Below are 12,971 nucleotides of genomic sequence, written 5' to 3' on the forward strand. Positions count from 1 at the left end.
TGACACCCAACATGCTGAGGGAACTCAGCAGATCATGCAACATTTATGAAGAGAAATATACAGTCGAAGTTTCAGGTTGAGTCCCTTCATCAAAATCTCATGTCCCTGATTCCCTGCGTCTCTTTATCTAATCTCTCTACATACTAAAGACTGTCATCCTTTGAACTACACTAGTAAATCTCTTAACTTTTTTGAGGAACTGACCTAGCACTTATTTAAAAAGAAATAGTGCCCAAAATTTCAGACAGTAATTCACGTGGACTAACTTAACATACTATGAAAGCTTTGACCATTTACTTGGATACTCTGCTTCTATTTGAAGAAATAATTGTTTTCCTCAATTTACCCTGCCACTTTTGAAGATTCCTAAGCAAACATCCTTTGATCCTTTACAACACAATTAAAAATGCTATATCCCCCTTCTTCCTTGTGCATTATCCAGCCACACTACCAGGTTAAGGAGGACCTGCCTAATTTTCCTATCACATTGGTCTGTTTCTTTATAATTCATAACTAATCTTTTCAATTTTTACCAAATACCTATCTCCCCTCAATACATCAAATTAATACTTTTTTTCTGCATGAAGCTAAGACCCAAATAAAGACAAATCAAGTTTATATTCATATGCACAAGTATGATGAGGTACAGGCCTGCAGCAGAATCATAGACATGTATATTCAGGTAACAAATAAACACGAATTATACATAAATTATACAAAACAGTGGGGGGAATAGGCTATGCTGAAACAAGACAGAGCAAAAACCCATGAAATAAGTCCATAGCAGTGCTAAAGGTAGTCTGTCATATTCCATTGCTGAATGCAGTATTAGAATGCAGATGAACCCAAATGCAGTTTTTAATTTAATGTTGATTTTAAAGTTTATTCCATCCGGTTACTTACTTTAACTTGTCAAAGTTTTCTGGTTCTAGACTCCATATTTCTTCCACCTGAACACCCTTGCATCCTGAAACATGTTATTGAACCAACTTTAAAATTTAATACTCTCCCAATTGTGTGCATAAAATTTAAAAACATATATAACAGTCATTGTATAGCAAAAAAATACAACTTATGGGAAGGCATTGCCGCAGAAAAGATACAAAAACACTTAAATCAAACTGATGGTTTAAAGATAGCTGTAAATTTTTTTCTAAAAGTGCTTTAAAGTGGTCTGATCTCAACAACATTTTAGGTTTGTTTGCATTTATACTGAAATTACTCTTTCCTAACTAGACCACGTTTTGCAGCTTTGAATTCGATATGCGAGATCAATACTTGCAACTTTAAAGCTCTGTCTTATGAAGAAACATTACACCTATCATCTCCCCAAAGACACGGTACATATAACTGAATCACAGCTCCCAAATGCTAACGACACAAGAGACTGCAGAAGCATAATCTGAAACAAAACGAACTGATAGAGGAACTCAACGAGTCGAGCAGTTATCCGCAAAGGGAACAGAATTGTCGATGGTTATGCGCCGAGACCCTGCATAAGGGGTCGAAGCGCCGATCATTCCGACCCCTGATCCCCGAAACGTCTGCTGTTCGACCCGCTAAGTTCCTCGAGCAGATATTAGGCCTTTAACGGTCTGTTTCAAATGTTAGCAACGTTTGTGACGAAGAGTGGTCAAATTGCAACCAAAAGATATGTAATAACAAGACTACCCTACTGTTGCTGAACCTAATGCTGTCCTTCGTCCCTTGCTTTGACAGCTTGCAATTAAGTTGCCCGCCCCGAGCTCCGATATCCAGCGCGCAGGCCCCAAGCGACGGCGTGACTCCCGGCCACCCCCATCCATCCTTCCCACTCGAGACATGCGGAGGAACGGTCCCAGCCGTACCGAAGCCTTTGATCAGCTCCGTAAAAACCCCGGGATCGCTCTCCATCAGGCACCATTCGCCGGCGCTCCCTGCCATCTCTCCAGCGTGCCCGTCCGCGTCCATCCGCGATCCAGGCCTGGAGAAGGACGCAAACTCTTCGAAAGCCGGACAGCCTTCCCAGTAGGCCGCACAGCTAGGCTCAGCTGCACATGCGCGCCAGATTTCCAGGGCAACCGCCGGGCAGCCGGACTGCAGGGGGTTTGTACCGGGGACCTGAAGCTCGCCAGCATGGCTTGTCTTAGCAGAGTACTTCTGGCACTCCAGATTAAATCTCCCGTACGCAGTTGTGAGCCACCTAGCAAGAGAAAACTCCTTTGATTACCATCATTTATTAATTACAAAATCATTGTAAAAGGCAAGAAAGGTTGTTGAACTGAGTAGCATGAGACTTTCAAAATTTCAGTGACGAGAAATGGGCAGTAGTTTTTGAGGTAGCAACACCACATCAAATTACCCCATGTCAACCTGATAAAGTAAATTCTACGTCAAAAAAACAGCCAAAATGACAAAATAAAACCTTAAAGTTAAAGATAACCCTATTCACTGCATACTGTTTAAGATAACTTGACTTTGTTAAGATAACAGTTCCGCACTATAGTTTATTTAAATGCCCTCATATCAACTTTGGAAGGGCAGCTGGAAGTCTAAAAATAATCAGAAAATACTGGATATACTCTTCAGGTCAGGCAGAATAAACCAACTTTACACTTCTGGTCAAAGTCCCTTTGTCGGAATGGAAATATGAGAAATAATTTAATTTCTAATTACAAGAAAGGTGGGAGAAGAGTGGATATTACAAAGGGAAAATCTATGATAGGATGAGATAAAGGTTGCAGTGGAGATTATTTTTAAAAAGTTTGATTAATTAGGTAGACAGAAAAAAGGGACAAGCAAAAGTTCTGAAATGCAGATCAAATCTAGAGTAGATAGTGAGAAAGAGAATTTCAGAAATGTGAGTTATTTTGTAAAAATTTAGTTCTTATGTGAACATCTACTAGATCATTTAATATCTATGAAGAGCCAAAAAAAAATTACAAATGGATAACCTCACAACAGAACTAACCAGTTCTGATACAATGAGGGAGACAAGGTTATTTGAAGTTGTTCAATTTGATACTGAATCCTGACAGCTGCTATGTGCCTAGACAGAAGATGAGGTGCTGTTCCTGAAGGTCACATTGGATCTTACTGGAACAGTACAGAAGATCACAGATAGATAGATCAGAACTGAAGTAGGAAGAAGAATTAAAATGACAGGCAGCCAGAAAGTCAAAATCACCTGTATATTGGATTGACTTTATTTCTTACATCCTAAACATACGTGAGGAGTAAAAATCTTTACGTTACCTCGCCATCTGAATGTGCAATAGGCAAATTATCGTATTTTGTAATAAATAGTATGTACATTAAGATATGCAACAGAACAGTCAATAGAGCTTAGAAATACAGTTGTGTCAGCATGAATTAATCAGTCTGATGGCCTGGTGGAAGAAGCTGGCCCGGAGCCTGTTGGTCCTGGCTTTAATGCTGCAGTACCATTTCCTGGATGATAGCAGCTGAAACAGTTTGTGGTTAGGGTGATTCGGATTCCCAATGGTCCTTCGGGCCCTTTTACGCGCCTGACGCTGTAAATGTCCTGAATAGTGGGAAGTTCACATCCACAGATGCAGTGGGCTATCCACGCCACTCTTTGCAGAATCCTGTGATTGAGGGAGGTACAGTTCCCATACCAGGCAGTGATACAGCCAGTCAGGATGCTCTCAACTGTGGCCCTGTAGAAAGTCATTTTGTGGACTCATGCCAAACTTCTTCAAACTGTCTGAGGTGAAAGAGGGTTGACGTGAATTTTTCGCCACACAGCCAATATGTACAGATTAAGTGAGGTCCTCAGTAATGTGTAAACCGAGGAACTTGAAACTGTTTACCCTCTCAATCCCAGATCTGTTGATGTCAATAGAAGTTAGCCTGTCTCCATTCCTCCTGTAGTCCACAATCAGCTCCATTGAGGGAGAGGTTGTTTTCTTGACACTGCTGTGTCAGGGTGATGACTTCTCTGTAGACTGCCTTATTATTAAATGTAGTATCATCTGCAAATTTAATTAGCAGTTTGGATATGTGGGTGCGACACAGTCATGGGTGTATAGAGAGTAAAGGAGGGGGATTAGGACACAGACCAGAGGGGCTCCTGTGTTGAGGGTCAGAGAGGCAGAGGTGAGGGAGCCCACTCTTATCATCCGCCGACAATCTGACAGGAATTTCAGGATCCAGTTACACAAGGGAGGGTGAAGGCTGAGGTCTCTGAGCTTCTTGTCAAGCCTGGAAGGAATTATGGTGTTGAATACTGAACTGTAGTCCAAGAACAGCATTCTCACATAAGCATCCCTCCTCTTCAGATGTGTAAGGATGGTGTGTAGAGCTGTGGCTATTGCATCACCTGTTGATCAGTTGTGTAGGTAGGCAAATTGTAGGGGGTCCAGTGTGGGTGATATCATGCTGCAGATGTAGTCCTTGAACAGCCTCTCAAAACATTTGCCTATTATTGACGCAAACACGAGGAAATCTGCAGATGCTGGAAATTCAAGCAACACACACAAAGTGCTGGTGGAACTGCAGCAGGCCAGACAGCATCCGTAGGAAGAGGCATAGTCAACGTTTCGGGCCATGACCCTTCGTCAGGACTAACTGAAAGAAGAGATAGTAAGAGATTTGAAAGTGGGAGGGGGTGGGGGAGATCGGAAATGATAGGAGAAGACAGGAGGGGGAGGGATAGAGCTAAGAGCTGGAAAGTTGATTGGCAAAAGGGATACGAGGCTGGAGAAGGGAGAGGATCATGGGACGGGAGGCCTAGTGAGAAAGAAAGGGGGAGGGGAGCACCAGAGGAAGATGGAGAGCAGGCAGGGAGTTATTGAGAGAGGGACAGAGAGAGAAAAAAGAGAGAGAGAGAGAAAAAGGAAAAAATAAAAATAATAAATAAAGGTTGGAGGCTACCCAGACGGAATATATGGTGTTTTTCCTCCAACCTGAGTGTGGTTTCACCTTGACAGTAGAGGAGGCCATGGATAGACATATCAGAATGGGAATGGGACGTGGAATTAAAATGTGCAGACACTGGGAGATCCTGCTTTCTCTGGCGGACAGAGCGTAGGTGTTCAGCGAAACGGTCTCCCAGTCTGTATCGGTCTCACCCATATATAGAAGGCCACACCAGGAGCACCGGACGCAGCATATCACACCAGGCAACTCACAGGTGAAGTGTCGCCTCACCTGGAAGGACTGTCTGGGGCCCTGAATGGTGGTAAGGGAGGAAGTGTAAGGGCATGTGTAGCACTTGTTCCGCTTACAAGGATAAGTGCCGGGAGGGAGATCGGTGGGAAGGGATAGGGCGACGAATGGACAAGGATAAGTGCCTCCTGTCTTCTTCTATCATCTTGGATCTCGCCCTCCCCCTCCCACTTTCAAATCTCTTACTTTTTCTTCTTTCAGTTAGTCCTGACGAGGGGTCTCAGCCCAAAACGTCGACTGTGCTTCTTCCTATGGTTGCTGTCTGGCCTGCTGCGTTCCACCAGCAGTTTGTGTGTGTTGCTTATTATTGAGGTCAGTGTGACAGGATGCCAGTCATTCCAACATGTTACCTTGGTCTTTTTAGGTACAGGGACAATGGTGGATGTTTTGAAGCAGGAGGGCACTCTGCACTGGGAGAGGGAGAGGGAGAGGTTAAAAATGTCTGTAAGCACACGAGCCAGCTGAGCCGTGCACACCCTGAGTACCCTCCCTGGAATGCCGTCTGGTCCCGCAGCCTTGCGGCTGTTCACTTGGAAACCCTTACGTACTTCAGCCTCAGAGATAACCAAGGTGCAGGTTGCATCGGGGGCTCCGAGTTGGCGACATCAAACAGAGCGTGAGAAAGAGTTCAAATCTCTTACTATCTCTTCTTTCAGTTAGTCCTGACAAAGGGTCCAGGCCCAAAACGTCAACTGTACCTCTTCCTATAGATGCTGCCTGGCCTGCTTCGTTCACCAGCGTTTTTTGTGTGTGTTGTGAGAAAGAGTTAGCTCATTTTAGAGAAAGGCAGCATCATTGGCAGTACCGCTGCATTTAGCTTTGAAGACCTTACCATAAGGTGTTGCTGGTGGAGAGTTGTGTCTGGATCTTGTCCCTGTATTGTCATTTCCCTGCCTTAATGACTTGGCGTAGATTCCAGATGCACTTCTTGAGTTCCTAGTGGTTACCAATGGCGCAAGTTCTGTCTTGCACGATGAGTACAGCGCACAAGCAACTGTTGACCCAGGGTTTCTAGTTTGGATAGACCCTGACTGATTTTAGGGGACAACGTCCTCGATGCACTTCCAGATGAAGCTCGTGACCTCTTCTGCAAACTCAGAGATATCCTCATCATGAAAGACATTCCAGTTGATGTCATCAAAGCAGTCCTGCAGCATGGAAACTGATTGGTCAGTGGACGGTTTTAATTATGGCCACCTCTTGTTTCGGCTTCTGCCTGTACACGGGCAGAAGCAGGATGCAGGAGTGATCAGACTTCCCAAACAGTGGACGGACGGAGGAGTGCTTTGAAAGTATTGCAGAAGAGAGAGTAGCAATGGTCAAGTATACTATCTCCCCTTGTGCTCACCTGGATGTGTTGACAAAACTTCAGAGAGACTTTAGTCAATGATGCTTGATTAAAGTCTCCAGTGACAATGATGCAGCCTCCAGGTGTACAATCTCCAAGGTGCAGATGGTCTCATACAATTCCTTGATAGCCAGGTCAATATCAGACTGCTCTGGAATATACACAGATTTGATAATAACAGCCGTGAACTCTCTAGGCAGCCAGAAAGGTCCACACAGCAGCACAAAGTACTCCAGATACAGGGAACAAAAGGATTTGAAGGCATGCACATTCTGGGGGATGCACCAAGCATATTGATCATGAACAGACCTAACCTCCTCTACCCTTCCCAGAGAGCTAAATTGAAGTGTTCCACAAAGCACCCATTTGTTACTGCACTACTCCTGCCCTGTTTTGGAACTCCAACATTTGTATCCCAATTTTGATGCTCCAGTTTGATTACTCCAGTTTTAACAATCCTATTCTTGGATTTTTTTTTCGCTATACTATTTACGTGCTCCTTTTTGAGGCTTCTTATTTCAGTCTCCTGTTTGGCTTCTCTTGATTTCAGAACTCCCAATTGCTGTCTGCAGAATCCTTTTTGAGTATTTGACCTTCTTGTTTGCATATTCCAGATTAGGTTCTGCTGTTTTGAAGCACCCAGTTAGGTCCACATGTTCAGATACTACGATTTTGGTACTCCATTTTGAGATTTCACTGCTTTGGCCCTCCTGCCCCAGCGCTCTTGTTTGGTTGCTTCAGCACTTCTGTTTCAGCAGTTTCAACTGGGCATTCGTTTTTCTGCACTCCTCTTTGGAACTCCTACTTGGATACTCTTCTTACTATGCTTCTGTTCAGGGATTGTAGCTTTGGCTCTCTAGTTTCAGTTCTCCCATTTGGACATGAGCATTCCTGATTCTGTGTCCCAATTTGTTAGTACCTAGTTGGTACTCCTCACTCAGCACTCCTTTTTAAGTTCTTCCATTTTGGCATATTTCAATTTCTCCAGTGTAGACCAAAACACGGATGAAAAACTAAATGCAATGCACCAGCTTGAAAGAAATCCAAGTGAATGGGTGCTTCAAGATTCCTGGATGATGAGAAGTGATAAACCAAGAGACCAGGTGTTGCAGCTCTTGCGATTGGATTGGAGAGTTATCTGAGAAAAGGATTTGGAAGATAGAAGACCAAAGAATCCACTTGGAATGCTGAGAAGAGAAGGGAGGTGAAGAATCGTCATAGTGATGGAATCTCAGTGAAGTTAGGGAAAATTCTGAAGAATGATCTATTGAATGCAGAGTTTGATGGGATGGAAAGTACTGTCAATCTGAAAAAAAATAGAAAATGGTGAAATTGCTCAGCAATTGAAATAGTATCTGTGAAGAGGGACCTTGCATCAAAACTGGGAAAAATTAGATATGGAACACACTTGAAATTGCAGAGAAGGCAGGACAAGACAGAGAGAACAACAGGGATGTTCGATAATTTTATAGACTCTGAGAGAGTGAATGATACACACCAGTAGTAGCAGCAGAAAGGAGGAAAGAAATGTATATCGGAAGGATATGCAAGTTGGAAGGTGCCAACGAAATCTAAAATTCATGAACATAAAAATTGCTCAGTACTGGAAATGTGGTACATGGCTGACATGTTTGATTATCTGGAACTGTTGCATTCAATATTAAATTTTGAAAGATGTAATGCACCAAGTCAGAATAGAAGGGTGCTCTACCTCCAGCTTACATTGAATTTTGCTGGAATACGAGACCAGATATAAGCAGGTCTGAGTACTACTGAAATAGACAGTTAAAGTAACAGCTAACTTAAGCTCAGGATCATTTTTGTAAACTCTGTGAGCTCAGCCCGCTGCTGTTCACATTACTGATGCATGACTGTGTCACAGGATCCATTTCCAACCGTGACATCAAGTTTGCGGATGACACAGCAGTGGTTGGCCTTATCAAGAAAGATGACAAGATAGAGAAGAGGCGGAGTGGGTGGTGGATTGGTGTGAGAAGACCAAACAAAGCCTGAACATGGAGAAGACAAAGGAAATCATTGTGGACTTCAGGAAGGTGCAGACAAACCGTCCTTCTCCGTGAATACATGGCTTCTCCTCAGAGAGAGTTAAGTGCACCAAGTTCCTGGGAGTTCACATCACAGATGACCACATCTGGTCCCTTAATATCTCCTCCCTGAACAAGAAGGCTCACCACTGCCTCCACTTTCAAAGAAGATGGAGGAAAGCAAGGTTTCCAACCTTCCATCTTAACTGTGTTTTACAGGAGCACCATTGAGAGTGCGCTGACAAGTTGAATCTCCATCTAGTATGGGAGCAGTTGAACGTTGGACCAGAAGTCCCTACAAAGGACTGTGAGAACAGCTGAGAGGATCATAGGGATCTTCCTACTCTCCATCGGGAACATTTATCAGGAGCGCTGCATACGCAGGGCCCTTGGTATTATAAAGGATCCCACCCATCCATCCAGAATCCTCTTTGACTTTCTAACATTAGACTATGATACATAAAAACGAGAACAGTCAGGATGAGGAACATTTTCCATTGGGCTTCTGAATTCCCTGCTGTATCATATTCAAGGTGTCAGTGGTTAATCTGTTCCGTAGCTTGGAATATTCAATATTAATGCACTTTAGTTTGTTATTTGTGTGTGATTCATCTGTAGATTTTATCCTTACCTTCATAAGTTATCATGTGTTATGTGTACCTCAGTGCTTAACACCCTGATTCAAAGAAATGTTGTCTCGTTTCTATATACATTTTATGATAATATACATGTATATAGTTAAATGACAGTAAACTTGACGACTTGAAACTGAACAGAGAAGTTCAGTGATGCATTCACATTGTGTTTGACTTCTTTAAAGTAGAGGAGATTATATCAAGAGCATGTAGAACATTAAACTGAAAGTACCGATAATGGTTGCTGTGCTGAAAGGGACTTTTGGGTCATTGAAGGACAGGAAGAGAGATGGTAAAACAGCAGTTTTTGCACTTTTTGTGATTGCATGGGAAGATGCAAGGAGAAAAGGAATAGATGGTGATCAACAATGGAAGAGTAGATCATAATAGTGCAGAGGAAAGAGATCCTGTGACAAGCTGAAAGGGGGGTGGTGATAAAGTTGCACCTTCTAGGTATCAAGTTCCAGAAAACACCTTTACTGGGTAGAGAGGAGGCTCAATTCTACCAATGTTTCGAGAATAATAAAATCTGTCCACCTTTCTTAGCAATCACCTTAGCTAACGGCTGATTTTCAGAGCCAAGGCAGTTTTTAATTTACCGGGGTTACCAAGAAAGTAGATGAAGGAAAGGCTGTGGATGTTGTCTACATGGCCTTTAGTAAGGCCTTTGACAAGGTCCCACATGGGCAGTTAGTTCAGAAGGTTCAGACACTAGGTATCCATGGAGGGGTTGTAAACTGGATTCGAAATTGGCTGTGTGGGAGAAGACAGAGAGTGATAGTGGGTGATTGCTTCTCAGACTGGAGGCCTGTGACTAGTGGTGTGCCTCAGGGATCTGTGCTGGGACCATTGTTGTTTGTTGTCTATATCAATGATCTAGATGATAATGTGGTAAATTGGATCAGCAAGTTTGCTGATGACACTAAGATTGGAGGCGTTGTTGACAGCGAGGAAGGCTTTCAAAGCTTGCAGAGGGATCTGGACCAACTGGAAAAAATGGGCTAGAAAATGGCAGATGAAATTTAATGCAGACAAGTGTGAGGTGTTGCCTTTTGGAAGGACAAATCACAGGACATACACAGTAAATGGTAGAGCACTGAGGAGTGCGGAGGAACAGAGGGATCTGGGAGTTCAGATATATAATTCCTTGAAAGTAGCGTCACAGGTAGACAGGGTTGTGAAGAAGGCTTTTGGCATCCTGGCATTCATAAATCAAAGTATTGAGTATAGGAGTTGGGATGATATGGTGAGGTTGTATAAGACATTGGTGAGGCCAAATTTGGAGTATTGTGTTCAGTTCTGATCACCTAACTATAGGAAGAATATCAGTAAGATTGAAAGAGTGCAGAGAAGATTTACTAGGATGTTCCCGGGTCTTCAAGAGTTGAGTTACAGGGAAAGATTGAACAGGTTAGGACTTCATTCCTTGGAGTGTAGAAGAATGAGGGGGGATTTAATAGAGGTTTACAAAATTATGAGGGGTATGGACAGAGTAAATGTGAAAAGGCTCTTTCCACTTAGATTAGGAGAGACAAATACGAGAGGACATGGCTTTAGGGTGAAAGGGGAAAGGTTTAGGGGGAACATTAGGGGGAACTTCTTCACTCAGAGAGTGGTGGGAGTGTGGAACGAGCTGCCATGTGATGTGGTAAATGGGGGCTCACTCTTAAGTTTTAAGAATAAATTGGATAGATACATGGGTGGGAGAGGTCTGGAGGGTTACAGACTGGGTGCAGGTCAATGGGACTAGCGGAATAAAGTTTTGGCGCAGACTAGAAGGGCCGATGGCCTGTTTTCTGTGCTGTAGTGTTCTATGGTTCTATGGTTTTAAGTCATTCCAGTTCAGTTTTTGAACAATTATTTGCTTGCAGGTTGAAAATCGCTCTTCTTTTCTTAAGCGCAGAAAGAAAACCAAGTATAAACATAGTTAAATGAATCTACTATCAAGATGGCACAAGTATAATTGTGTACTTCTATGTCCCAATCAGTGTCTGATCAGATGTTGAGATTGTGCTGGAAGTACAGTTATAAAATAACGTCAATCACCATCAATCTCCTTTCCATTGCTAATTCGAATTACTTGAATCCTCACCTCAATACAAGCCGAATAATTAAAAGTAAGATTATTGTGCAAGAAATGTAAGAACAATTTTCCCTCAGGATTACAGCAATATTTGACTGAGTAAGGTGGAGCAAGAAGACAAAAAAAATCTTGTCTCTACCTCCAGTACAGTACCGAGGGAGAATTAACTGGCAGATCTGCCATATTTTGAATGGGAGATTAAAATGAAGCCCACCCCTCCCCGCATCTGTGCGCTTTCAGGTAGATATAGAAAATCCTGTGGCATTACTGTACTTCTAAACAAAAAGCAACAGAAGTACAACTTGCATCCTAGTTAGCATTTATCTCATTTATCTTTCCTTCAACAACACTAAAACAGATTACATAGTCATTATCACATTCCTGTTTATAAAACCTATCCATGTGCAAATTAGTTGCTGTTTAATTCATTGTAGGAGTAACTATGCTAAACTGTGTTAGAACAAAATACAACTGTATTTTCCCTTTTCTTAAACACTGCAAAAACTGGTGTAAATGACAGATAATCAAAAGATCAATCAGAAGCTGAAGCCAAACTGACACAACCAAATCTTGTCTTTGAACAAAGCAAATTCCTTAATCAGCACCAGTGTCCACACTACGCCGGATAATTTTGAAGACGAAGCTTTTTCTCTTAGTTTTGCCCTCCCGTCCACACCGAGCCGGCGTTTTCAGCCCCCGAAAACCGAGATTTTCGAAAACACTCTCCAGAGTGAATAAATCTGAAAACGCTAAATATCCGGCGTAGTGTCTACCGGGTAAACGGAGAGATTTAAAAACGTTGTCATGACAACACCACAACAACAATGCTTTTTTTTCTGCTTCTGCTTGGTACTGCGCAAGCTGTTATAACGTGCAGTCGGAGTGAACGGCGTAAGAGTTAAACTGTAAAGTGAGCTTTTTTGACTATTTAAAAACGCTGTCATGACGTGCCGGAACAGATGTTCGTTGTTTTCTTGAACGCCACCACCTAACAATTTCAGAACAGACGGACTAGACTGAAGCCAGAAGGGTTAGAAATGTACTCACCAAATACTTTGACCCATAGCTTACTGAATAAATAAGTATAGTCACTTCGCCCTGTTTTCTGTCCTTGGCTGTGCGAAGGTGGTTTACCTATTTATGCAAGTACTTCTCTGACAATAGATGTGTAACAGCCCAATGTAACATTGTATGGAAATACAAGATAACACTGATGCAGACGTTTTATACATTTAACAAGGTGCTTTATTAATGCAACAGAGTTAGTCAGTTTTTCAATGTTCGTCGTCAGCTGGGTCATACTGTCCGTGAACTCGCTGTCGGTTGCCTCCATACGCTCCAGTATTTGTTTTTTTTTAAGTTTTAAGTCCTCCTGCGCGAGAGCCAAGAGCAATTCTTTTTAAGTTTTTCTACTCTGTAACTGGACAAACACGCACCAAGTATATCGTTTCCTCTTCACTTGTTTTCTGTGTGTGTGTCCTGCGCATGCCCAGTAGGAGGAGATTCGCCCAAATATCCGTTTAATGTGGACGGAGATGTTTTGAAAAAACACTTAGTGTGAACGCCTGTCGTTTTTACTCGAAACCGGCGTTTTCAAAATTATCCGGCGTAGTGTGGACGTATTTTTAACCGAAGAAATAAAATAAAATAACCCAACAATTACAGCAGGCCTCGAAGCAATGAAGGTCATG

At 42.6% G+C, this 12,971-nt stretch overlaps 1 protein-coding gene across 2 annotated transcripts in view; it reads right to left on the reverse strand.

Moving 5' to 3' along the window:
- The window catches only part of uchl5 (ubiquitin carboxyl-terminal hydrolase L5), a 52,491-nt gene that overhangs the window by 38,229 nt on the left and 1,291 nt on the right, over positions 1 to 12,971 (reverse strand). The window contains exons 1-2 of one of the 2 annotated variants that reach the window (XM_063063845.1): positions 1,848 to 2,057; positions 904 to 967 (exon numbers count right to left, since the gene is read on the reverse strand). In XM_063063845.1, coding sequence (XP_062919915.1) covers positions 904 to 967; positions 1,848 to 1,950 — 167 coding nt within the window. In that variant the 5' untranslated portion in view covers positions 1,951 to 2,057. Of the gene's footprint in view, positions 1 to 903; positions 968 to 1,847; positions 2,058 to 12,971 lie in introns of those variants that run through there. The other variant, XM_063063846.1, reaches the window with a different exon arrangement.

Source organism: Mobula hypostoma, chromosome 12, assembly GCF_963921235.1.
Source record: "Mobula hypostoma chromosome 12, sMobHyp1.1, whole genome shotgun sequence".
In the NCBI taxonomy this organism is placed as follows: domain Eukaryota; kingdom Metazoa; phylum Chordata; class Chondrichthyes; order Myliobatiformes; family Myliobatidae; genus Mobula; species Mobula hypostoma.